At 40.9% G+C, this 27,392-nt stretch overlaps 1 protein-coding gene across 13 annotated transcripts in view; it reads left to right on the top strand.

The window, feature by feature from the left end:
- CSGALNACT1 (chondroitin sulfate N-acetylgalactosaminyltransferase 1) overlaps window positions 1-27,392 on the top strand; it is a 394,288-nt gene that overhangs the window by 328,536 nt on the left and 38,360 nt on the right. For all 13 annotated transcript variants that reach the window (XM_049866776.1, XM_049866775.1, XM_049866769.1 and 10 more), the window contains one exon: window positions 6,862-7,078. In XM_049866776.1, the coding sequence (XP_049722733.1) occupies window positions 6,862-7,078 (217 nt within the window). The remainder of the gene's footprint in view (window positions 1-6,861; window positions 7,079-27,392) is intronic.

Here is a 27,392-nt window from a genome sequence, read left to right as displayed (position 1 = left end):
TGTCTGCTTAGATGTAGGATATGAACAAGTACACGCCAAATGTGCTGTATAGAAATAAGAAAAGGTGATTCATGAATTGTTTCAGCAAGTGTGTATCTAATCAAAGGAAAGAAACTTTTAGTGAAAGTTGAAACAGTGATAAACTTGATGTCCAGAGGATGCTATGAACTGATCAGTTGTGTAATACAGGAGAAAGTGAGCAACATTTCCATAACCCAGCAGATGGTAGAAAGCCTGAAAGTGCACACATTTTTATTGTGTGGTCTTTTTTTTTTTATGTACTCCTATTTATATGTTATTTACTATATAGTAGCCGAGCATTCGAGGGATTCGTAGCAGTCGTAGTACATCTCTTTCACAAATATCAGATGTCTACTACTTTACCTACAAAAATAGAGGTGGCAGCAGCTGGCACTGTCACGATGTCTCATTTATCTCGTGTGGTATAGGAATGAGATATTCCATCTCAGTGGAACATTCCAGATAAGTGAAGCACTAATATGGTGAGAAAAACAAACAAAAAACTACTTTTGGAGTGAAATTCTTCCCAGGTATTTACCCATTTCTCTTTCGGAACAGAGTAAGCTGAACGTAATGTCCCTCCTCTTTGGGGGTATGCTCTTACGGTGATGTCCCCAAAAGCAGTTTAGATGAGTGGAACATTTTTTTGTATCTTAAAGTGGTTCCAGACATTTAAAATTCTTTATTTACAAAAAGAATGTTCTGCCCCCTCCCCTGTTGTCAGGAAGATACCTGTCACTATTTATTACTGTCAGCACTTCTCATTTCTGCCTGTTATAGATATTCTTTTTCTCATATACGCTTTTTTTCTTGTCGGAAATATCTTTTCTTTTTTTTTTCATTTAAAACCCACCTTCCCCCTCTTTCAAATTTACTGCTTTCACTGTGTTATAGGCTGGAATTCAGACAACTGTTAAAATTGTATGTAAAGTGAAAGCAAAGCTCTAGGGTTGACATGAGGATTTATTTGTAGGTAAATGAGCTCCATGCAGTGGGTTTTCACATAAACTTACTATGGTTCATTCTGAATTCTTGGAAGCTTTTTTTCATGTTCCTAAGTCTTTTCTTGGAAACCCTGGTGGCGTAGTGGTTAAGTGTTATGGCTGCTAACCAAAGGGTCTTCAGTTCGAATCCTCTAGGCACTCCTTGGAAGCTCTGTGGGGCAGTTCTACGCTGACCTATAGGGTCACTATGAGTCGGAATCGACTCGACGGCACTGAGTTTGGTTTTTTTTTTCATTCTTTTCTATGTTCTGAATTGTTAACATTGCTTATGAAAGGTGGCCTCTAGGGAGTAAATACTTGAACAGGGGTGTGTTCCCATTAACCATTAACAAGTTAGATGAACGCAAGCAAATCACAACTCCTCTGGGTCTCAGTTTCTCATCTCCAATGTTTGAAGGTTGGACTAGATAATTCTTTCAAGGTTTTTTCATAATCTCATGTGCTGGGAACATAGTATAAAAAAGATGAGTTTAAAAGTTGTAAGACCAACGTGTCTGGAAGGTTGCGTGATCACTTTGGGTTGAGAATGTCATAGGAATCTTTCCAGAAGAGGAGGGTCAGATTTAGGAGGTCTGTGAAGGGGAGAAGGCATTATGGACTGGTGGGGATGTATGTCTGTGAGGAAGGGAAGACCTTCTCAGGGGAGAGCAAAGAAAGTGCTCAGCATAAACCAGCTTGACTGGAGCCCAGAGTTCATGTAAAGCAGGGACAGGACATGCAGTTAGAGCAGTAGATAGGCACCAGATTATGAAGGATCTTGACAGCCAGGTGTGGAGCTGGCTCTTTAATCTGTAGGCAGTGGAGGCTGGTGAGGGCTCTTGAGCTTAGAGGAATAGCAGGGCTAGAGTGGTACTGAGGGAGGGCAAAGGGCCAAGGGATATGTGCAGTATGGATTGTCCCTGGAGGCCAAGATGTGAGTTGGCACATGATTGCAGTCATCCAGCCGAGAGACATAGCCTCCATATAAGATGATAGGAAAGCACGGATGAATGTGGACACCCAGCTGGGGCTCATGAGAATGAAGTGAACGTTTTGCAGGCAGGAGGTTTGGAGAAGTTCATCATGGGCTCTACAGTGTAACACTGGTCACCACCTGTATACACTTATGAGTAATGGTAAGAAATATGAAGGCTTGGCACTTTCCTTGCTTTTCAGCATCATGATTTCCAAGATCCTAAGTTGAAAATCCACCAACCATCTGTCACTTTGTCATACTGTGGTAGTGTATGTATTGCTATGTTGCTGGAAATTAGGCCACTGGTATTTCAAATAACAGCAGGGTCACCCAGGGTGGACAGGTTTCAATGGAGTTTCCAGACTAAGACAGACTAGGAAGCAAGGTCTGGCAATCTAGTCTAAAAATTAACCAGTGAACACCCTGTGGAGTCTAACAGAATATTGTCTGATATAGTGCTGGAAGATGAGCTGCATAGATTGGAAGCACACAGTGGCGGCAACAGTGGACACGAGCACACAGTCATGAAGGTGCTGCAGGACCTGGCAATGTTTTGGTCTGTTGTACTTGGAAAATTGTCATAAGTCAGAGTTGACTCGATGGCAGTTAACAACAAAAAGTTGAATGTAGGATGGAGAGGGAACCTGTGCCCAATTAGCTCTTGCCTCCTAAAAGAACAAACATTTGTAGCAGACTGCGGAGTTGTATCTTGGATACCTGGAGGTGTCCCCACCTAGTTTGGGGATCCCCTTGAGTATGATAAGTATTGGGATGCTTGCACAGGGGCAGAAACACCAAACTCTAAGTAAATTTAGCACTTCTGGAGAGAAAGAAGGGAAAAGAGGTACAGTCAAGATGTTTAAGTGAAGATCTAAATTAACTCCTTAGAGCTACTAAGAGCTCCTCCTTTGATCTTTCATTTGAGTAGCACGTAAAAACGATACTATGGTATAAAATATTACAAGGAAAAGTGTCTGTGTGGCTGATTTGTTTTGCATTTGCCTTGGTGCATACCAGCTTCAAAAGGATAGCTGAAAAGCCGTTCCTGCCTCAGAATGTTTCTCCTCCCCTCTCTCTTGGTCCCTTTGCATTTTCACGGGCAGATTTCCAGGATGCAAAAGGATTCCTTCAGGTGTTGTTTTTTGTGTTCAAAGAAGACAAACTGAGAGTGCTTACTGTGTGCGAGGCTGTGAGTGTGTACTTCTGGGTGTGGGTAGATGGCTGGCTGGGAGTGTCTTTTGGTGGCTAAAGGTTGCAAGGGAGTTTTGAATAACTCATTTAAAATGAGTGAAATGAAGGGTTCTAAAATCAGGCTTGTAAGTTATAATTAAAATAATGAGAGTATGGAGAAACATACTAAAAAGTAGATGTAATGACTATTGCAAGGTGCACAGTATGTGGAAGACAAGGAGAAAGCAGCTAACAGTGGAAAAATCCAAAGTTAACCTGGGTATGATGAGCTTCCTGAGAGGAAGAATTACTACACCTGAAAACAGCTACCAAAGGCCGTGGCGTGATGATACCTGTCACAAACGATGTGTACACCACAAAGGGGCTATTGTTACATAAGAAGCACTATTAGTAAGAATTATTACATTCTCTGGGTTCTTTATAGATGCCCATCTCTTTAGATGGGCTTGAGTACATTTCTACCTGTGTATCCAACTCTGTGAATTTGGATTTTAAAGAGTTAATGATTCTTATCCTGCAGCTGAGAAAGAAAATGACTCAGTTCAAAAAACAGTCCCTCAGCCCACGTACATTTTTATCAGCGTAGTAAGCTGTCAGCAGCCTTCTCTGTATTTATGGCTGTTGTGAAGAAGGTATACTTGCTGACACCAAATAACAGAAGCTTGACCAGGTACAACCACCGACCCAGGCAGACCTGTTTTCGGTTATGCAGAGATACTCTCAGATACGGAATGGGGTTCCTTTCTGACTCTGCCCAGTCTTATTTGGCTCCTGGGACTTGGTGGCTTACCCAGCTGCTCTAGAGAATAGGAGAGGAAGGGACTAAGCCTGTTTCCTCGATGGACGCTAATTGCCTGAAAGAATTAACAGACTTTGAAGGGAACCACTTACTGTTTTTCAAAGAAGTCCTTTGAGCTTCCTCAGAAATGAACCTTCTGCTTTCTTCCATAACTGGCCCCTGCAGGGAATCTGAAATTTTTCCCAAAGTGAACTCAGTTTCTCTGGAAGACCAGGTCTTTGAGAGCAGTTGAGCAGCATGCCCTGTTGCCGAGGAATCAGGGAACACTTCAGAAGAGAACCTGGCCCCTGTAACTCTATGTCCAGGTCCTTAAACCACTCGTGTTCACTGTCAGTGGATCGTGCGTTTTGAATATTCGGCCAGGCCCACAAAACAGCTGTGCAAAATGAAACTACTTTGGAAATTTGTAGCACCAAACTCGACTCTGTGGCCCCTCAGGGAAATCCAAACCTTGAACAGGATTAAAGAGGCTGTAGAACCTGGACCAAAAAAAAAAAAAAAATGAAACCTAACCCATTGCCGAGGAGTCAACTCTGACTCGTAGCAATCCTATAGGACAGCGTACAACTGCGCCATAGAGTTTCCAAGGAGCAACTGGTAGATTCGAACCACCAACCTTTTGGTTAGCAGCCATAGCACTTAACCAGTACGCCACCAGGACTGTAGGATGAAAAGAAGGAGCCCTGGTGGCACAACAGTTAAGCACTTGGCTGCTAACGGAAGGGTTGGAGGTTTGAATCTACCCAGCCACTCTATAGTGGCAAGTCCTAGCGGTCTGCTTCTGTAAAGACCACAGCCAAGAAAATCCTATGGGGCAGTTATACTGTCGCATGGGGTGGCTGTAAGTCAAACGGAATTCACTTGACAGCGTACACAAGGATGAAAAGAACTCCTGTAAGGCAAAAAACAGAGAAGAGACTTCACCATGTTTGTGAAGGGGGCTATAGTTTCACAAAAAACAAGAGGGAGGCAGAAAAGAGAAGTGCTTTGGAGAGGCCTTGAAAAACTGTGACTGACCATAGGCAGAAAATTTTCTGTGTAGATTTTAAAAGACTAACCAGTTACCATTGAGTTGACTCGAACTCATGATGACCCCTTGTGTGTCAGAGTAAAACTGTGCTCCATAAGGTTTCGATGGCTGATTTTGTGAAGTAGATTGCCAGACCTTTCCAAGGCACCTACCTCTGGGTGAACTCCGACTTCCAACCTTTTGGTAGCAGTCAAGCACATTAATTGTTTGCACCACCTAGGAACTCCGTTTAAATACTGAGAGGTACATTCTCAGTGAATGTGAGTATTAAGAAGGAGAAACCGACTCGGAATAAAAAATTGAAGATAAAGAGGTAAAGGAGTGTAGGAGCTTATCTGGTGATTTGTTGAATTTTACAAGATTTTTTCCTCACGGATGATTCATTGTTGCTGTAGTATAAAAGACGGGTGATATTGGGGAGGAATGGAACTATGATGTCAGAGAATTCTGTCAGGTCTGGCCCTCAGGAGGTTCCTTTTGAAAGTTGAGCTGTGTTCACATCTTCGGCCTACCAAGTGAGCACTCTGTTGGCTTTCAGTAACAATCACATGGGCTGGAACACAGTTTGAAGGGATATAAATAGTGGCATAGTGGTTAAGAGCTACGCATGCTAAGCAAAAGATCAGCAGTTCGAATCCACCAGGTGCTCCTTGGAAACCGTATGAGGCAGTTCTATAGGTTCGCTATGAGTCAGAATCAACTCATCGGCAATGAGTTTGGGGTTTTTTTTTTGACTTCTCAATATGCAGTTTCAACAGAACTGACAAAAGAAGAGGGTAATGATGACAGCTAACATTTATTGAGGGTTTTCTATGTGCCCTGTATTGTTCTAATCTCTTTACATGTATTCATGCATTTAAGTCTCACACTCACCTGTGGAGAAAATGAGTCACAGAAGGTTAATTTCCCAAAGTAAACTTGGGGGACCAGGATTTGAACCTAGGCAGTCTGGCTCAAGAGTCTGTGCTCTGAAGCATTAAGCTACCTGCTCAGAGGTAGGAAGATGTGAAAGTAAATAAGATGTGTGCCAGCCACTGTGATGGGTACTTTACGTGTTGTCTGCTTTAATGCTTAAAGAAGCTTCCAGAGGGCCCTCAGCCACTCCCAGGTGCCCCAGATATCACGATGGTTAGTTTATCTGAAATGGCTATAATTTCTGTGAGAATTTAACACACACTTTAACAATTAAATAAATATAATTATAATATTCATCTAATCACATTGCAGAAAATTTGAAAAATAACGTAAAAGAGAAAACATCCACAGTCCCAGTCCACATCACAGTCTTATTTTGGCTTAGTTCTTTATAATCCTTTTTGAAACGCCTCTCTGGGGTCCCTGGGTGGTGCAAACGGTTAACTTGCATGGCTGCTAACTGAAAAGTCAGAAGTTTGAGTTCACCCAGAAGTGCCTCAAAAGAAAAGCCTGGCGATCTCCTTCAAACAATCAGCTGTTGAAAACCCTACAGAGCACAGTTCTACTCTGATACACATGGGGTCACCATGAGTCACTGCTAACTCGACAGCAACTATTTCCTTTATGTATATAGTATAAATATAGTTTTGTATCCAACATTAAAATTTTTTTCCATGTTTTTATGAAGCCTTCATAACTGTGATATTTAAATAGATGGTATTTTGATTTCTTTTGGGATTTTTAACTGGGAGCATTTTGAGTTCCCTAATCGACTCAATGGCACACAACAACAATGATAATAATTGTTCGATGTAGACATTTGATCTGAATTTTCTTCCTTCAAAAAAAAAAAAAAGACGTTTTGTGCTATATCTTTGCTATTAAAAAACACTCAGCAGCCAAGGTTGATTTTTAAAACTATCTTTCCTTGTTTTTCTGTTAACAGGGATCTACCGAACAGAAAAAGATAAAGGCACTTTGTACGAGCTGACGTTCAAAGGGGACCAAAAACATGAATTCAAACGACTTGTCTTGTTCCGACCGTTTGGCCCTATCATGAAAGTCAAAAAAGAAAACCTCAACATGGCCAGCACGCTTATCAACATTATCGTGCCCCTGGCAAAGAGGGTGGACAAATTCCGGCAGTTCATGCATAATTTCAGGTTTGTTTGTACATGTTTATCTTCCCCAGTGTGGTGTGTATTAGAGCCCTGATATCATTTCCGTCATTTCTCTCATTTCCCCTGCCAACTATAAAGGCTGCTTTCTCTTCTTGTTCAAATCTGTTTTTTCATATGAAGTTTATCATTGGTATTTGCCTTTCTCTAAAGCAATTAGAAAAATCCTGGATAAGCATATTTACCTTCAGAAGTCAAAACTAGAAAGGACTGGTTTTTAATTAGGACCTACAGAGATGACCTAATATTTGTTGTGTTCAGTTCTGGGAGTCCTTGAGTTGTTCACATGGTTGAACGCTGAACTACTAGTTGAAAGGTTGCGGGTTCACACCCACCGAGAGGTGCCTTAGAAGAAAGCCCCAGTGATCTGCTTCCAGAAGGTCACAGCCTTGGAAACCTTATGGAGCACAGTTCTACTCTGTACTTATGGGGTCTCCATAAGTTGGAATTGACTCAATCACAACTGGTTTTTGTTTTGTTTTGGGTTTTTTGTTTTTTGGCTCAGTTCTGACTGGAGTTTGGACTCAGGTTTGGAGAAAGCTGGAACTGTGCTATCATACCAATGGAATGGTCTCTCTCCTAGACTCTCAAAGGCAAGAGGGGTTCTAGGTCTTCGGGAACAGCCAGGAGATGGCTGGCGACAGCCCATGTGGACTCGGCTGAGGTTGGCGCTTCACCTCTTGCCTTGCTTTCGCCTCCAGCTGCCAGAATGGACTGCATCAGAATCAGTTCTTTATTCTGATCTACATCTTCTCAGAGATTAAACCTAGCATTATGCCGAGAAGTTTCCCAGAGTCCATTTTTGTAGCTACTTGAGAAGGAAAGTCTCAGTGGGGCTTCATCTTCAGGTGCAGCAGTGTAGGTTTTCCAGATGTGTCTTCAAGCTCTTTCTTGTGCAGTGTTACATCTTTTATAGTTAATATTCACATGTTGGCTGAGGCTAGCCAGCTAATATATATTTTTGTAATTTTTATTGTGCTTTAAGTGAAAGTTTACAAATCAAGTCAGTCTCTCATGCAGAAATTTATATACACCTTGCTATATACTCCTAATTGCCCTCACCCTAATGAGACAGCCTTCTCCTTCCCGCCACTCTTTCTTTTTGTGTCCATTCTGCCAGCTTCTAACCCCCCTACCCTCTCATCTCCCCTCCAGATAGGAGATGCCAAGAGAGGCTCAAGTGTCTACTTGATCCAAGAAGCTCATTCTTCACCAGCATCTCTTTCTATCCCGTTGTCCAGTCCAATCTCTGTCTGAAGATTTGGCTTTGGGAATGGTTCCTGTCTTGGGCCAACAGAAGGTCTGGGGACCATGACCACTGGGGTCCTTCTAGTCTCCGTCATACCATTAAGTCTGGTCTTTTTACGAGAATTTGGGGTCTGCATCCCACTGCTCTCCTGCTCCCTCAGGGATTCTCTGTTGTGTTCCCTGTCGGGACAGTCATCGGTTGTAGCCAGGCACCATCTAGTTCTTCTGGTCTCCAGCTAATATTTTTTAACCAGCTTATTTTAAAGGTAGAAAGTCGTATCTGTCTACTTATAAATCTTAAAAGATCAAACTGATTTGTAATCTCATATCATGAAATTCATATTATTGAAAGCTAGCTAGTTTAAGGATATAGTTGATACTTCTCAAAATTCTGGTTACTGAACACTTTTTTTTTTATTTGAAGAACAGCCCTTTTCTGTTTAAATATTACATTTCAAATCAAATAATCTAGAAGACATTTTGAGGTCATCTGGTCCAATCCCCCTTAATGCAGAATCCCGTTATACACCCTTGACATACAGTGCTCAAGACAACGTGTATACCAGGCAACTACCTACTTCACAAGGTAGCTGCCCCTTTGTTGAATGGCTCTAGTTAGAAAGTTCTTTATTATTTGTACCTGAAGTCTCCCTCACTGTAATTTCTACCCACTAGGTGTAGTTTCAGTCTCTGGAAAAATACTGAAATAATCTGTTTCCTCTTAAACATCACAGCCTTTCAAGTATTTAAAGAAAACCATCACAATTCTCTTGTCTTTTCTTCTCTGGACTCAACAGTTCTTATTTTCCCAAACCTTTTCTCGCATTCCCTAGTTCTTAGACCTTTCTTGATAAGCTAGAGTTAGCCATGATATAATCCAGAATAAGAGTGGGCTAACCTGTTCACTCCTCCCAGTTTGTGGAATTTTCCATGGTGTACACTCACTTTAATGGTGGCAGTATCCCTCTGGCTCCAGTAACGAAGGGAGTGTCTGTGTAGCTTTGGCTTATTCTGGTCTTTATTGATGTTTCTGTGCCTTCTCTTTCTGTCTCCCCTTTGGAATGGCAGAGTGCCAGGTGAGACTTCCATCCTGAGAATTAACGAGCCTGTGGTTGGCACTAGGAATTAACTCAAATCATTATACCCAGAGGCTGAGTGTGCCCATTTCTAGAACTAGTTTATAGCAAGTTCCTCTGGCTAGGAAGCTGCCTATAGCTTGGCAGATTAAATGTCCTGAGATTTTTTTCAGCACAAAATCCAGTCGTTGAACATTTTGGTCTTGATACGATAGTGCTTATACTAAAGGAAGTCTGCTTAATGATAGGACTCAGGGTACCTGGAATAGCCATATTCTACTGGGCACATATGACCAGCTATTGTCTTAGCATCATGAGAATTGCAAGCGATTAACAATAGGAATAAAACTGGAAGGAAAATGTTGCTGAGGAAAGTGATATTAGTGTTTGTCAAGTCTCTGAAATTGAGATGATGAAATGAAACGTAATTATAGTTAATGTTTAAAAACAAACAAAAATCCTAGGGAATTTTTTTCTTGACTTTTACTTTTCAGGTGTCTATTGTTGCATGTAGGTAGAAGAGTATGGGGTCGGGGAAGACATGTCACTTGAGGAGGGTATTTTGAACACGCATTGTGTGTCCAGGCACTCTACCCAGATGCTAGGGATAAGAAGATGAGTTTGAGATGCAGTACCTGCCTCCATGGGAAGTACTAAGGTGCCCGCTACTGTAGTGGAAGATGTTACAGCAGAGACATATACAAGGGACACTGAGACACAAAGAAAGGCTTCGTAGAACAACGACACTAGAACAGAAGGCTGAATGGAGAGTTAGCTCTGTAGTCAAGGAGTTTCTGAGTACGTTGACCTGTTAAAATCTGTTGCCATTGAGTCGATTCCAGCTCTTAGCGACCCTATAGGACAGAGTAGAACTGCCCTGTAGGGTTTCCAAGGAGCAGCTTGTGGATCTGAACTGCCGACCATTCGGTTAGCAGCTGATCTCTTAACCACTGCGCCACCAGGGCTCCGTGTTGAGTGTGTTGAGGTCTCTGAAAAAATGGGGTGAGGGAGGGCATTCAAACCTGTAGGGATTTCATTCCGTGTAAGAACTTAGTAAAGGTGGCATTCTGACTCAGTCGGCAAAGAATAGATTATTCAATGAATTAACCTCGAACCAAAGCAGAAAAAATTTAATCCTTATTTCAAATTAAAACCAGAGTAAATCCTGATTGATTAAATATTTAAATGTAATTAATATGACCATAAAGTTAGAAGGGAAAAATATAAGGAACCGTTTATTAAATGTTTGATGTTGTATTTGTGAAATCCTTTCCACCCCAAGATTAGCCCCTAAGCAGCTGCTGTGGACTCAGCTCTGACTCCTGGTGACCCCATGTGTGTCGGAGGAAAACTGTGCTCCACGGCGCTTTCAACGGATGATTTTTCTAAAGGAGGTCACCAGGCCTTTCTTCCGAGGTGCCTCTGGGTAAACTTGAACCTCCAACCGTTTGGTTGGCAGCTGAACAGACTACTTGTTTATACCACCCAGGGACTACATCCCAAGATTGAAAACTATTCATTGTGGTTGCCTCTGAAAATGACACTATGATCTTTATCTCTGCTTTATAAATTTATATATAGTTACCAATATGTTTTATATTTTGTTAAAAAATTCAATAAGAGCTTTAGGGAGCTTTTATAATTTAAACATGACCTTTTATTTTGTCTTAAAAAAAAAGGCTACTATAAGATGTTTAAGCAATTTACAATAGTACAAGGAACAAATTATTTAAAAATCACTCCGGATCCTGCCTCCCAGAATTAGCTATTATTAACACTAGGTGAAAGGAGCCCTGATGGCACAACAGTTAGGTGAAAGGTTGGCAGTTCGAACTCACCCAGCAGCTCCATGGGAGGAAGACCTGGCAATCTGCTCCCATAAAGATTACAGCCTGGAAAACCTTATGGGACAGTTATACTCTGTCATATGGAGTCATTATTGAGTTGAAAATGACATGACAGCATCTAAAGACAGCAACGTTAGATGACCACCATCCCAGGCACTTACTTGTCTTTGCATGCATGCAGATAGAAGAATAGCTTGCTAAAAAAAAAAACAAGCTAGGAGTAATTTAATAAAATATGGGATATACTATATGTTCTATTTTTTACTTAGTGCGGAAACAGGCAACTCTTTGTTCTGTTATGCATAAGTTCACCATGGAGCTGACTTGATGGCACCTATCAAGAACAACTATTTTTAATTGAAGAAATAAATTTTATCTTACTTAAATTTATCAAAGAGATTCTGAATATAACAGAAGAACTTACTGAATTTTAAGAAAATGTTTCTTCACAGTAAGAGATATTATTTCCTAAAAGATCCTTCTAAAGTTAAAAAGTGATATTTTAAAAAGAGTAATTTGGAGGGCGGAGCCAAGATGGCGGACTAGGCAGACGCTACCTCGGATCCCTCTTACAACAAAGACACGGAAAAACAAGTGAATCGATCACATACATAACAATCTACGAACCCTGAACAACAAACACAGATTTAGAGACGGAGAACGAACTAATACGGGGAAGTAGCGATTGTTTCCAGAGCCTGGAGCCAGCGTACCAGTCAGGTACGGCACAAGCACAGAGACCTGCTCCACCCCCCTGAACTAACCCCGGGAGGGGGACCAGCTGGTTCCACGGGCGGCGTGGGACGCAGCCGGTAGGAGAAGTCCCCGGGAGGCAGTGACTGATCTTGGAGCAGAAAGAGCAGCATCCGAGCCGGGGAACCGTCCCGCAGGGATTAGGACTGCACGCAGGTACGCCATAAACACGGAGAGTTGCTCCACCCCCTGAACTAACCCCGGGAAGGGGACCAGCCGGGTCGCGCGGGCGGCGTGGGACGCAGCCGGTAGGAGAAGTCCCCGGGAGGCAGCGACTGGTATTGGAGTGGGGAGAACAGCGTTCCAGCCAGGACACTCGGTCGCGGCACAAGCACAGGGAGCTACTCCACCCATCTGAACTAACCCCGGGAGGGGGCCCACCTAGTTCACGGGGGCGGCACGGCCACGCGGCTGGAGAGACGAGAAGTCCCCGGGAGGCAGCGACTGATTTTGGAGTTGAGAGTGCACCGTCCCAGTAGGGGAGCCTTGACGCTGGGCGTGGGGCTGGAAGCGGAGGATCTGACCGTGACTCCAGCGGGCCAGACCCCCCGGGGGCAATCTCCACACAGCCAGCACACATAGGCGACGCGCCCGCGAGAATCTCAGATATAACAGTCATTCCAAGCAAGACAAGCAACTCTGGCTATATTCTGAGGTGCTACTCTCCTATCTCTCTGTTCCCTCCCCCACCCTTCCCAGGCGGCTTCATTAACATCTGAATAGCCTGAGCCAAAGGGAGAACTCTGATAGGGATCTGACTGCAGTTTTTTTTTTAGCGGATTTTCTGGAAAAACTAGTTTCCCAGTGATGGCTCGGAGACAACAATCCATATCAAACCACTTAAAGAAGCAGACCGGGACAGCTTCTCCAACCCCCCAAACAAAAGAATCAAAATCTTTCCCAAATGAAGATACAATTTTGGAATTATCAGATACAGAATATAAAAAACTAATTTACAGAATGCTTAATGATATCACAAATGAAATTAGGATATCTGCAGAAAAAGCCAAGGAACACACTGATAAAACTGTTGAAGAACTCAAAAAGATTATTCAAGAACATACTGGAAAAATTAATAAGTTGCAAGAATCCATAGAGAGACAACATGTAGAAATCCAAAAGATTAACAATAAAATAACAGAATTAGACAACGTAATAGGAAGTCAGAGGAGCAGACTCGAGCAATTAGAATGCAGACTGGGACATCTGGAGGACCAGGGAATTAACACCAACATAGCTGAAAAAAAATCAGATAAAAGAATTAAAAAAAATGAAGAAACCCTAAGAATTATGTGGGACTCTATCAAGAAGGATAACCTGCGGGTGATTGGAGTCCCAGAACAGGGAGGAGGGACAGAAAACACAGAGAAAATAGTTGAAGAACTTCTGACAGAAAACTTCCCTGACATCATGAAAGACGAAAGGATATCTATCCAAGATGCTCATCGAACCCCATTTAAGATTGATCCAAAAAGAAAAACACCAAGACATATTATCATCAAACTCACCAAAACCAAAGATAAACAGAAAATTTTAAAAGCAGCCAGGGAGAAAAGAAAGGTTTCCTTCAAGGGAGAATCAATAAGAATATGTTCTGACTACTCAGCAGAAACCATGCAGGCAAGAAGGGAATGGGACGACATATACAGAACACTGAAGGAGAAAAACTGCCAGCCAAGGATCATATATCCAGCAAAACTCTCTCTGAAATATGAAGGCGAAATTAAGATATTTACAGACAAACACAAGTTTAGAGAATTTGCAAAAACCAAACCAAAGCTACAAGAAATACTAAAGGATATTGTTTGGTCAGAGAACCAATAATATCAGATATCAGCACAACACAAGGTCACAAAACAGAACGTCCTGATATCAACTCAAATAGGGAAATCACAAAAACAAACAAATTAAGATTAATTAAAAAAAAAAAAAATACACATAACAGGGAATCATGGAAGTCAATAGGTAAAAGATCACAATAATCAAAAAGAGGGACTAAATACAGGAGGCATTGAACTGCCATATGGAGAGTGATACAAGGCGATATAGAACAATACAAGTTAGGTTTTTACTTAGAAAAATAGGGGTATATAATGAGGTAACCACAAAAAGGTATAACAACTCTATAACTCAAGACAAAAACCAAGAAAAACGTAACGACTCAACTAACATAAAGTCAAACACTATGAAAATGAGGATCTCACAATTTACTAAGAAAAACGCCTCAGCACAAAAAAGTATGTGGAAAAATGAAATTGTCAACAACACACATAAAAAGGCATCAAAATGACAGCACTAAAAACTTACTTATCTATAATTACCCTGAATGTAAATGGACTAAATGCACCAATAAAGAGACAGAGAGTCACAGACTGGATAAAGAAACACGATCCATCTATATGCTGCCTACAAGAGACACACCTTAGACTTAGAGACTCAAATAAACTAAAACTCAAAGGATGGAAAAAAGTATATCAAGCAAACAATAAGCAAAAAAGAAGAGGAGTAGCAATATTAATTTCTGACAAAATAGACTTTAGACTTAAATCCAACACAAAGGATAAAGAAGGACACTATATAATGATAAAAGGGACAATTGATCAGGAAGACATAACCATATTAAATATTTATGCACCCAATGACAGGGCTGCAAGATACATAAATCAAATTTTAACAGAACTGAAAAGCGAGATAGATACCTCCACAATTATAGTAGGAGACTTCAACACACCACTTTCGGAGAAGGACAGGACATCCAGCAAGAAGCTCAACAGAGACACGGAAGATCTAATTACAACAATCAACCAACTTGACCTCATTGACTTATACAGAACTCTCCACCCAACTGCTGCAAAATATACTTTTTTTTCCAGCGCACATGGAACATTCTCTAGAATAGACCACATATTAGGACATAAAACAAACCTTTGCAGAGTCCAAAACATCGAAATATTACAAAGCATCTTCTCAGATCACAAGGCAATAAAACTAGAGATCAATAACAGAAAAACGAGGGAAAAGAAATCAAATACTTGGAAAATGAACAATACCCTCCTGAAAAAAGACTGGGTTATAGAAGACATCAAGGAGGGAATAAGGAAATTCATAGAAAGCAACGAGAATGAAAATACTTCCTATCAAAACCTCTGGGACACAGCAAAAGCAGTGCTCAGAGGCCAATTTATATCAATAAATGCACACATACAAAAAGAAGAAAGAGCCAAAATCAGAGAACTGTCCCTACAACTTGAACAAATAGAAAGTGAGCAACAAAAGAATCCATCAGGCACCAGAAGAAAACAAATAATAAAAATTAGAGCTGAACTAAATGAATTAGAGAACAGAAAAACAATTGAAAGAATTAACAAAGCCAAAAGCTGGTTCTTTGAAAAAATTAACAAAATTGATAAACCATTGGCTAGACTGACTAAAGAAATACAGGAAAGGAAACAAATAACCCGAATAAGAAATGAGAAGGACCACATCACAACAGAACCAAATGAAATTAAAAGAATCATTTCAGATTATTATGAAAAATTGTACTCTAACAAATTTGAAAACCTAGAAGAAATGGATGAATTCCTGGAAAAACACTACCTACCTAAACTAACACATTCAGAAGTAGAACAACTAAATAGACCCATAACAAAAAAAGAGATTGAAACGGTAATCAAAAAACTCCCAACAAAAAAAAGTCCCGGCCCGGACGGCTTCACTGCAGAGTTCTACCAAATTTTCAGAGAAGAGTTAACACCACTACTACTAAAGGTATTCCAAAGCATAGAAAATGACGGAATACTACCCAACTCATTCTATGAAGCCACCATCTCCCTGATACCAAAACCAGGTAAAGACATTACAAAAAAAGAAAATTATAGACCTATATCCCTCATGAACATTGATGCAAAAATCCTCAACAAAATTCTAGCCAATAGAATCCAACAACACATCAAAAAAATAATTCACCCTGATCAAGTGGGATTTATACCAGGTATGCAAGGCTGGTTTAATATCAGAAAAACCATTAATGTAATCCATCACATAAATAAAACAAAAGACAAAAACCACATGATCTTATCAATTGATGCAGAAAAGGCATTTGACAAAGTCCAACACCCATTCATGATAAAAACTCTTACCAAAATAGGAATTGAAGGAAAATTCCTCAACATAATAAAGGGCATCTATGCAAAGCCAACAGCCAATGTCACTCTAAATGGAGAGAACCTGAAAGCATTTCCCTTGAGAACGGGAACCAGACAAGGATGCCCTTTATCACCGCTCTTATTCAACATCGTGTTGGAAGTCTTAGCCAGGGCAATCAGGCTAGACAAAGAAATAAAAGGTATCCGGATTGGCAAGGAAGAAGTAAAGTTATCACTATTTGCAGATGACATGATTATATACACAGAAAACCCTAAGGAATCCTCCAGAAAACTACTGAAACTAATAGAAGAGTTTGGCAGAGTCTCAGGTTATAAAATAAACATACAAAAATCACTTGGATTCCTCTACATCAACAAAAAGAACACCGAAGAGGAAATAACCAAATCAATACCATTCACAATAGCCCCCAAGAAGATAAGATACTTAGGAATAAATCTTACCAAGGATGTAAAAGACCTATACAAAGAAAACTACAAAGCTCTACTACAAGAAATTCAAAAGGACATACTTAAGTGGAAAAACATACCTTGCTCATGGATAGGAAGACTTAACATAGTAAAAATGTCTATTCTACCAAAAGCCATCTATACATTTAACGCACTTCCGATCCAAATTCCAATGTCATATTTTAAGGGGATAGAGAAACAAATCACCAATTTCATATGGAACGGAAAGAAGCCCCGGATAAGCAAAGCACTACTGAAAAAGAAGAAGAAAGTGGGAGGCCTCACCTTACCTGACTTCAGAAACTATTATACAGCCACAGTAGTCAAAACAGCCTGGTATTGGTACAACAACAGACACATAGACCAATGGAACAGAATTGAGAACCCAGACATAGATCCATCCACGTATGAGCAGCTGATATTTGACAAAGGACCAGTGTCAATTAACTGGGGAAAAGATAGCCTTTTTAACAAATGGTGCTGGCATAACTGGATATCCATTTGCAAAAAAATGAAACAGGACCCATACCTCACACCATGCACAAAAACTAACTCCAAGTGGATCAAAGACCTAAACATAAAGACTAAAACGATAAAGATCATGGAAGAAAAAATTGGGACAACCCTAGGAGCCCTAATACAAGGTATAAACAGAATACAAAACATTACCAAAAATGATGAAGAGAAACCCGATAACTGGGAGCTCCTAAAAATCAAACACCTATGCTCATCTAAAGACTTCACCAAAAGAGTAAAAAGACCACCTACAGATTGGGAAAGAATTTTCAGCTATGACATCTCCGACCAGCGCCTGATCTCTAAAATCTACATGATTCTGTCAAAACTCAACCACAAAAAGACAAACAACCCAATCAAGAAGTGGGCAAAGGATATGAACACACATTTCACTAAAGAAGATATTCAGGCAGCCAACAGATACATGAGAAAATGCTCTCGATCATTAGCCATTAGAGAAATGCAAATTAAAACTACGATGAGATTCCATCTCACACCAGCAAGGCTGGCATTAATCCAAAAAACACAAAATAATAAATGTTGGAGAGGCTGCGGAGAGATTGGAACTCTCATACACTGCTGGTGGGAATGTAAAATGGTACAACCACTTTGGAAATCTATCTGGCGTTATCTTAAACAGTTAGAAATAGAACTACCATACAACCCAGAAATCCCACTCCTAGGAATATACCCTAGAGATAAAAGAGCCTTCATACAAACAGATATATGCACACCCATGTTTATTGCAGCTCTGTTTACAATAGCAAAAAGTTGGAAGCAACCAAGGTGTCCATCAACGGATGAATTGGTAAATAAATTGTGGTATATTCACACAATGGAATACTACGCATCGATAAAGAACAGTGACGAATCTCTGAAACATTTCATAACATGGAGGAACCTGGAAGGCATTATGCTGAGCGAAATTAGTCAGAGGCAAAAGGACAAATATTGTATAAGACCACTATTATAAGATCTTGAGAAATAGTAAACCTGAGAAGAACACATACTTTTGTGGTTACGAGGGGGGGAGGGAGGGAGGGTGGGAGAGGGTTTTTTATTGATTAATCAGTAGATAAGAACTGCTTTAGGTGAAGGGAAAGACAACACTCAATACATGGAAGGTCAGCTCAATTGAACTGGACCAAAAGCAAAGAAGTTTCCGGGATAAAATGAATGCTTCAAAGGTCAGCGGAGCAAGCGCGGGGGTCTGGGGAACATGGTTTGCGGGGACTTCTAAGTCAATTGGCAAAATAATTCTATTATGAAATCATTCTGCATCCCACTTCGAAATGTGGCGTCTGGGGTCTTAAATGCTAACAAGCAGCCATCTAAGATGTAGCAATTGGTCTCAACCCACCTGGAGCAAAGGAAAATGAAGAACACCAAGCCCACATGACAACTAAGAGCCCAAGAGACAGAAAGGGCCACATGAACCAGAGACCTACATCATCCTGAGACCAGAAGAACTAGTTGGTGCCCGGCCACAATCGATGACTGCCCTGACAGGGAGCTCAGCAGAGGACCCCTGAGGGAGCAGGAGATCAGTGGGATGCAGACCCCAAATTCTCATAACAAGACCAAACTTAATGGTCTGACTGAGACTGGAGGAATCCCGGCGGCCATGCTCCCCAGACCTTCAGCTGACACAGGACAGGAACCATCCCCGAAGACAACTCTTCAGAAATGAAAGGGACTGGTCAGCGGGTGGGAGAGAGATGCTGATGAAGAGTGAGCTAATTATATCAGGTGGACACTTGAGATTGTGTTGGCAACTCTTGCCTGGAGGGGGGATGGGAGGATAGAGAGAGAGGGAAGCCGGCAAAATTGTCAAGAAAGGAGAGACTGAAAGGGCTGACTCAAGACGGGGAGAGTAAGTGGGAGTAGGGAGTGAGATGTATGTAAACTTATATGTGACAGACTGATTGGATTTGTAAACGTTCACTTGAAGCTTAATAAAAGTTATTATAAAAAAAAAAAAAAAAAAAAAAGAGTAATTTTTTTAAAAGTTGGAATTGTGATATATTTTTTACTACATGATTTAATTTTAGACTGGATTGGTTGAAAAATTGCAATAAGAAGAGAAAATTAGCACACCTGCACTTTCTCCCTTCTCTCTCATGCCCCATCTTCTAATTTTTATTAGCTTTATATTATTTTTACCTTGTCAGGGTTTGTATAATACACATTCTGCTTTCTAATCACAATTCCTGTAGTCTTAGTTCAATATTTAAGTGAATTTAGTATATTCTTCACTACTCCTCTTACCATAGCTTCTCTATTCCTGAGTTGTTGGTTGGCTAGATTTCATGGTTGAGACATTTTTTCAAGAAGGGTCATAAGTGTTGTTTTCCCTAAACACTGGAAAATGGAATGTCTATTATAGTTATAGTGTAAGGATAGCTTGGCTGGGTCTAAAATTCTTGGGACACTTTCTTTCCTCAGGACGTTGTAGACACTCTTCTAGCATTCAGTGATTCTGTGGAGATGTGTTTGGAGAACTTAAGTTTGTGTCTCCTGAAAATGACTTACTTTTGCCTGAATGCCTCACTGAAGAATTTACTTAGTTCTGAATCATAATAACTTAATCAGGTTATGTGTCAATGACTATTGTTCTCTTATCAATTTTTCGTGAAGTACAGATTCCTTTTTTGTTTTGTGGATTCAGTTCTTTCATTTCAGGAAATTTTTTTGGTATTCTGTATTAATACATCTCATGCTTCAAGTGTCGGATTATCTGCTTCAGGGCACAGTTGTGTATTTCATAGGTCTTTTCCACGCGTTAGCGTCTCTCTATTTTTTAATGCCTTAGTCTTTTGTTTGCTTTCACTTAAGTCTTTCTCTCTGTCAGTAATTCCATTTCCTCATATCTCTATTATGTTCCTTGCTATTTCTAATTTATTACACACTTCTGTAATAGTGTTACTTTGGCTATCACTTTGTTCTCTGTACACACAGTGTGTCTCTTAATCTTATTTTTTTTTATTATTTCCTCTCTCAGCTTTCTTTTATTGAATTCATGTTTTTATTAAGAAAGTATGTGACACTTGTTAGAAATTTTCTTCTGTTTCAGTTATATTTTCTTTCAGGCTGGATTTTTCATTTTTTCTTCAAGTGCTATTCCTTTCTTAATTCTCTCCCTTTTTAAATCTCTTTTTTCCTTTTAATTTTGTTGTTATTCTTAGATGTGTTTTTTGAGGTTGCTATGATGTTTCTTTTCATCTTATTTCTGCATGACATGCAGAGGGCTACCCAGACTTTATATTTGCTCTAACATAGTATGGGTGAATTCTCCTTGGCTACCTCCTCATCTTAATTGTTTGCGTTCCACTTCTAGCTATATTTTGAGGCAGAGTATTGTTCAATCCACTTTTTTGAGGCAGAGTATTGTTCAATCCACTTTTCATAGGCTGAGCAAATCGGTGGAGGAAAGAAAGAGCTTGCTGCTGGGGGTTTTTACAGCCTTTGTTGGAAGTTCCCAGTGCTTGTGGCTCTTTGAGCCTGGTGTGTATGGGTTGTGCCAGACTGACTCAGCCCAGTTTGAGGTAAGTCCTTTTCCTGAGGGGCAGATGTATTTCGACCTCAGAATGAGCCCTCAGTTAAGGGCCAAGTCTAGGAAAATCAGAGAGAAACAATCCCATTTGTTTACTTCTCTTGTCTCACTCACCTATTGTCTTCAGCAGTTCCACTCCTACAAATCAAAAAGGTGGGGGAGGGGAAGATAAAAGTTTGGCCCTGTATTTAATGGTTTGATGGGGGATGAAGAGGTAGGGGATACATCTAAAATACTTCATCTGGGGGCTTTCAGTGTTTCTCATCCTTTCTGTTCTTCCTGCTCTGACAAAGATCTTGACTAAACGATAGATTTTTTTTTTTCTGGTTATGTAAAATCCAAATTTTTGTTGTTGTTAGGGTTAGTTTATGCTGTGTAGTTAGGATAATTCTGCCTTCCTTCTATATTCTCCTCACAATGTGGAGAGACCAGAATATTCTGCTGTGGCTCTTCCCTCTGCCTGCACCCTTCCTGAGGTGGGAAATTGGAGCTCCTATGGTCTTCCCCAGACGTTCCTCTGGGCCATCTCTTCACCACCTCAGTCTGCTTCTTTTATGTGGCCTCACCCTCTAGCTCCATTTCTGGAGGTAGCTGGGAGCCACATGAGGCTAAAATAAAATCTTCCGTTTCTTTCCTTGGCCTCCTTTTTGTGAAGTTTATGGCAGTAGACTGTGTCCCTTTCATTGGTGGCAAGATTTTTACTGTTTTCCACTACTTTTGAAACATGGTTTTTGCCATTATCACTATTTCTGATTAATTTATTTAAAACCTTATCTTTCCAACGCATCTCCTTTAAAATGTAAAATTTTCACTGACATCAGTTGGCTGAGGAATCTTTTAGAAGTCAACTTCATATATCTAGGCTTTCGTATCCTCATCTATTGGCCCAGATAGGTCCCCTTGTAGCTCTGACACTGATTGTTACAGGTAGTTTTATGTTTTTACAGTTAAGCATTAATCTGATAATTTGTTGTTAGTTGCCTTCAAGTTGCCACATATAACAGAATGAAACACTGCCCAGTACCGTACCAGCTCCCTGATCTTTGATATGTCGGAGCCCATTGTTGGGGCTATTGTGTCAGTCCATCTCAATGAGGGTTTTCTTTGTTTTCGCTAACCTTCTACTTTACCAATCATGCTGTCCTTTTCTAGCAATTGGTCTTTCCTGATGACATGTCCGAAGTAAGCAAGACAAAGTTTTGCCATCCTTGCTTCTATGGAACATTCCAATGCATTTTCCCTCACCTAAAGAAGGAACCTCAAATGACTAAGAAATAGAACAAATTGTCTTGTTGGACAAAAGAAATAGATATGGAACCTGAAATTCTCAAGAGAGTAGGACTGGTCAGAGACACAAAGCAGCTCCTACCTAGGGGAGGCTAAGTCCCCAGGAAATGGCTCACCTGGGATGATGGCTGTGCATGGGGTGCGATATGCAAGGAACCAAAGACCAAGTTGTCGCACTTCTCAGCTGTGCTTGGGGTTGGCCCTGCTGACAAAAGTGATCCCAAGGTACATGGAATACAGAGATACTTACTGTCTTTTCTGTTGTATCTCATTGTTATTATGATTATCTCAACCAACCCTAAAAATTATTTGTGTTTGCAAAAGATACAAACTTAATAAAACCATTTTTAAAGAGGTAAATGAACAAGGACTCAGTAACAATGTGGGAAAGGGGACAGATATATCAACCGATCAAAACAGCCAGGTCTGAACTTCCCAGAAGACAGGAAAAAAGGAAAAATAGAGATGAGCTTACTTCAGCCCTCAGTATGTAATGAAAAGAAGCCTGCCATGTGTTGGGTGAAAAAGCTTTTTCCTAGCACTAGATCCTTAGGACCTTTCTATTAGAGACAATGGACACCAAATGAATGATATTCCTAGGATTTACCAAAGAAACGTGAAGTTAAAGCTTCAGTATTGTCATCTCCCTGAGTAGGAATAGTTACCCTGCCATCCCCCTCAGTCCACATTACCCAGTACAGACTACTTTATAGCTCCCACTTTGGTCTATAGAGCTGCTTTGTGGCTCCTACACTCCATGACTCCATTTCTGGCCTTGGAGATCAGAGGGCTTTTTGCTCTATAGGTTCTTTTTCATTTGCTGTCATCATCCTGGTGCATTTGTAGAGCCTCACAGGCTCCACATGCTTTCCCTGCTGTCGTCAATGCTCCATGTGCCTCCCTAGGGTCCCCCTGAATTCCATCCTTAGGACTCCTTCACCTGCGGCCAGGAATTGAGAGGGCACTACTTCAATGACCTTGTAGCACCCAGGAGAATTTGCTTCAAATGTTCCATTTTTTATCTGTTTCCCCTTTGCCCAGTAGTGTGTTAGCTTAAACTTACATGCTTTTCTTCTTCTTTTTTTTTTTTCTTTATTCACCGCATTTTGCCTTTGAAGCCATTCTCACATTTGCTTTTTGGCTGCTTAGTTTCCCTTAGTGCCCAAGTTATAGATTTTTAACTCATCTATTATTTCATTTTATACTTTGTGATAGTAGGAAGAGCCACATAATAAAAATGCTGTAGGTTTTCTTTGGGTCTTTATTTCCAGGCCTCTCCCAGAAGAATTAGTTTTTATGGAAACTGTTCTTTACAGTTTTTTTTTTTTTTTTTTTTAATCCCCCTCAATTCATTTCAAATAGACTTGATTTTTATTTTGACTACTTCCAGCCGGACTGAGAACTCTCTCTCAATTCATTTCAAGTATACTTAATTTTTATTTTGACTACTTCCAGCTGGACTGAAAACTCTTTTTCATGTTGTTATGATCCTGCTCAGATTTTGCTGGATTTTTTTTAATGTTCTTTCCTGCTCCTGACTCTTCTCTCATTTGTCTCAAGACATTGATTATATTTTAATGCAGTATCAGAGAAATCCTTTATTTGAGTTTTCTTGAGCAATTCTCTTTTATCTCTTTTTGGCCTAGAGCAAATGGTTCTGGAAATTTCTGATTTTTTTTTTAAGTAATGACTGTATAATCTGAAATTGAAACGAGCCTTCAACATATGGCTAGGCTCATGGTATAGGTAACAGAAAGGCCTCAGGCCATCAAATGTGGGATTGTGATAGATTGCTGGTTTTCTTTGTGTTTCTCAAAAGGAAAATCATGTATTTTTCATAGACTCATCCTCTCACCTTACCCAAGCCCCCTCTTTTCTCCCATGAGCCATTTCTTTGTTCATACACCAGTGTTACACCAAAAAAGCTTTAGAGTTAACATGTTTCAGAAACACTAATCTATATCGTTCACTTTATTTGGATAGAGATTTCCCTTTTGGACCTAATAGAAATTGTTTCTTTTTCCATTTGACCTACTGATTATACAGGAACATCTCTTGAAGAGTAGAAAATGGTTATCTGGAAATGACCTCATTTTCCGTTCTGAAGTAGCCAACCAGGAAAGTAGATCCCCAATAGCTTGGTTGTGAGTCAAAATCCACTCTGATTTCTTAACACTCATCAGACTTCCCCCTGCAAAAAAAATAATGGGATTGAGGAATTTTGTATTTCTTCATCTTGGGGAGAAGAGAAAGAGAAGCACCAAACCAAAAGAAGACTATTATTCTTTTAAAGCCATTTCCAAAGGTCCCTAATCCCTCTCTGTTCCCACCGCAGGGTAGTGCCTGGTCCTTGTTTCCAAACCCTTTGTGGCTGAGCAATTTTCTTCCTTTTGTTATAGCAGACCCTAAGGCACATTTTGAGGATTGCTAGGCTGTTATGTATCCCTTCATTTAAATAGGGACACGTAAAGTCTAAGTGGGTTTTCTTTTCATGCCAGATATATTTCAGTAGAAAATTGTCTTAGAAAATAACAAGTGATGCGATTTCCTTAACCTTTGTGCCATTTCTCAGCTATGAAGGTCTTTTCTCTCCTCCACCTGTGTGGCGTTTACTTACCTATCAAGACCCAGCTGAGAAGCTCCCTCATCTTTGATACCCCTCCCCACCTCATGCCCCATTAGAAATAAGCCATTCTCTCCTCTGCACCCCCTGTGTCTCTGTTATTACAGTTATTCTGTCCTGCTTCATATTGCAGCTGTTCAGCTGTCTGTTCTCTGCAAAGGTCCCGGAGGCAGGTAGGGAGGCAAGTGTACCTGGTTTGCCCAGAATGGTGGAGTTTCCTGGGATGTGGGACTTTCAGTGCTAAAATCAGCAGAGTCTCAGGAGAGCCTGGGTGGTTGGTCCCCCTACAGGAACCACAAAAAAAAAAAACCAAACCCAGTGCCATTGAGTTGATTCCGACTCATAGCGACCCTGTAGGATGGAGTAGAACTGCCCCATAGAGTTTCCAAGGAGCGCCTGGTGGATTCGAACTGTCGACCCTTTGGTTAGCAACCGTAGCACTTAACCACTACGCCACCAGGGTTTCCCTACAGGGACCAGACATGATTATACTTTGTACATCTTACTCCAACAAGAATAATGTGTTGGGCAAGGAAGGTGCTCAATGGGTGTTTGCCGTTGAATCATGTTTCCCTAGGTCGCTCAGTTTGAGGTGTAAAGACAGGCAGCACTAACTGCAGTAAACATAGTTTCTCTGCTGCCACTCTCACCTACTATGGTAAAACCTCAAACTTTCTAAACCCCTTGCAGTCCTCCTAGGTGTCCCCAGGATGTCTCACACATGCTCAAATATGAGATCAGCCTCCAGCACCTGGCCAGGCATCAGCTGCATGAAGCAGTCTCTCTGCTTTGGACCACGGCTAGTGTTGTTGGCACTCATCAGTGCCACTGAGCTGCTACCGATGCTATGATACCTTCTACTGTGCCACCCACTGTTACATTAATTCCCCAGAAGCCCTGGCTTGAGCTCTCAACACCTCTCATAATTTTGTTCTCTGTAAAAAAAAACCTTTTCAGTTCTTTCTTGCAACTCTGTCTCTCCCTGGGACTCACACATGAGTCCTCAAGAGCTGCTTGAAGAACAGGACAAATCCTAGTAATGTGCCTGGTTTTTACAATCACACCACCCCTCTGATGAATCAGGTGTTGTTTCTAAGGCTAATTCTTCCATAAGCCAGTGGTTCTCAACTGGGGGCAATTCTGTGTTCCTCCGTACCCCCTAGGACTTCTGGCAATGCCTGGAGGCTTTTTTTTTATTATCACAACTGGGGGAGCACATCTAGTGAGTAGAGGCCAGGGATACTGCTAAAAATCCTACAATATACAGGACAGCTCCTCCCACAATAAAGAATTTTCTGGTCCAATATGTCAATAGTGCCAAGGTTGAGAAACCCTACCTTAGGATGAGTTCTCTCCCTAAGGAGCTTTACCCAAAATAACGTGGCCTTTGTCCTTGGTTCCAAAGAAATAACCCTTGCAGTTATTGGGGTGCCTTGGCCTGGGACTTCCAGACCACATAGGAGGCTTGATTTAACCTATCATGTGGGACTGGCCAATAAAAGCCCGAAATACTAAGGCTTGGAGAGCTTCCTAGTCAGTGAAGGGAATATGAAGTGTCTTTTCTGATACATGGCAGCTCCACATGGGGAACCTTCCTGGACCTCACCATGCATCTCTTCCTTATGCTGATCCTGATTTATATCTTTTTACTATAATAAAACCGGTAGTCATAAGTATAGTTATCTTCTATGACTTCTGTGAGTCATTCCAGAGAATTTAATGAACCCATGCACGGTGTCGTCTTAACCTCTGAGATCTGCCTAGCTTCAGGTGGCTAGGGTCAGAGACAAGAGTGTGCTGCATGGGTGGCTGGTGTCAGAAATGATGGCAAGGTGGGAACGCAGGTGTGTGATTGATCTCCGCCTTCTGGGAATTGTTTTATGCTGAGTCTCAGCCATGAAGCTATTATTGGACTCCTCCTCCTAGCAGACCTCTGGTCAACCTGCCCACCAGCTCTCCTCAGTCATATCTGAGTCCAGTTGTGAAATCAAGTTCAACAATCCATCCCACAGACATTTGACGTTCGGAGTTAATGTTGCAACTTCTACCCTCGCCCTGGCCATACAAACCACTAAGCTTTGTGGTGGAGTCCTAGACAGTCAGACCAAAGCTGTCATATTACATAGCTACACCTTCATCCTGCAAAGGTGACCTAGGGATAGACGAATACCAGGCTGGTTCTTAGGAGACCTGGATTGCATGCCTAGGTGACTCCATAGCTTAGGCAGGTCACCAGAACTCATCTATACACTAAGGGTGCGGTGGGATCACTTACCACTGTCCACGGTGCAGTTGTACAGATTAATAACAGAGCTCAGAGACCATGAAGTGGTTTGGACTCTTGGGAAATAGAAATATAGGTGTGTCAGTGACTATGATACATGTTTTCTGACTGAAAACATTTATCTTCATTAGTCGCTGTATTAGGTGCTGCAGTGTCCTGGGGAAGAAGAAACTGTTGATTTCAGGAAAATTAAAAAGTCCTAAAAAGACAAAGCTTTTGAGAAATACAGAATTTTCAGGCTTCCAGGTTAAGGTGGGAAAATGACCAGGAGGGAATTGGGGATTTATTGCAAAACAACCATGGAAAGATGAAGAGCTTCCCTAAAGGGGTCTTAGGAAGTAGGAGCTCCCTAAGATTCATTTCCAAAAGTTTTATGTAAAACACCAACATGGTGTTTATAGGGATGAGATATCAGGGACACTTAATTCAACCCAAGGAACCCAGGCAGTGTGTTTCCAGGTATAAATAATTAATAGCACGAAGCCAGGAGCCTGAGTCT

This window comes from Elephas maximus, chromosome 22, assembly GCF_024166365.1.
Source record: "Elephas maximus indicus isolate mEleMax1 chromosome 22, mEleMax1 primary haplotype, whole genome shotgun sequence".
Taxonomy (NCBI): domain Eukaryota; kingdom Metazoa; phylum Chordata; class Mammalia; order Proboscidea; family Elephantidae; genus Elephas; species Elephas maximus.
This window is presented reverse-complemented; position numbering and strand designations above follow the sequence as displayed.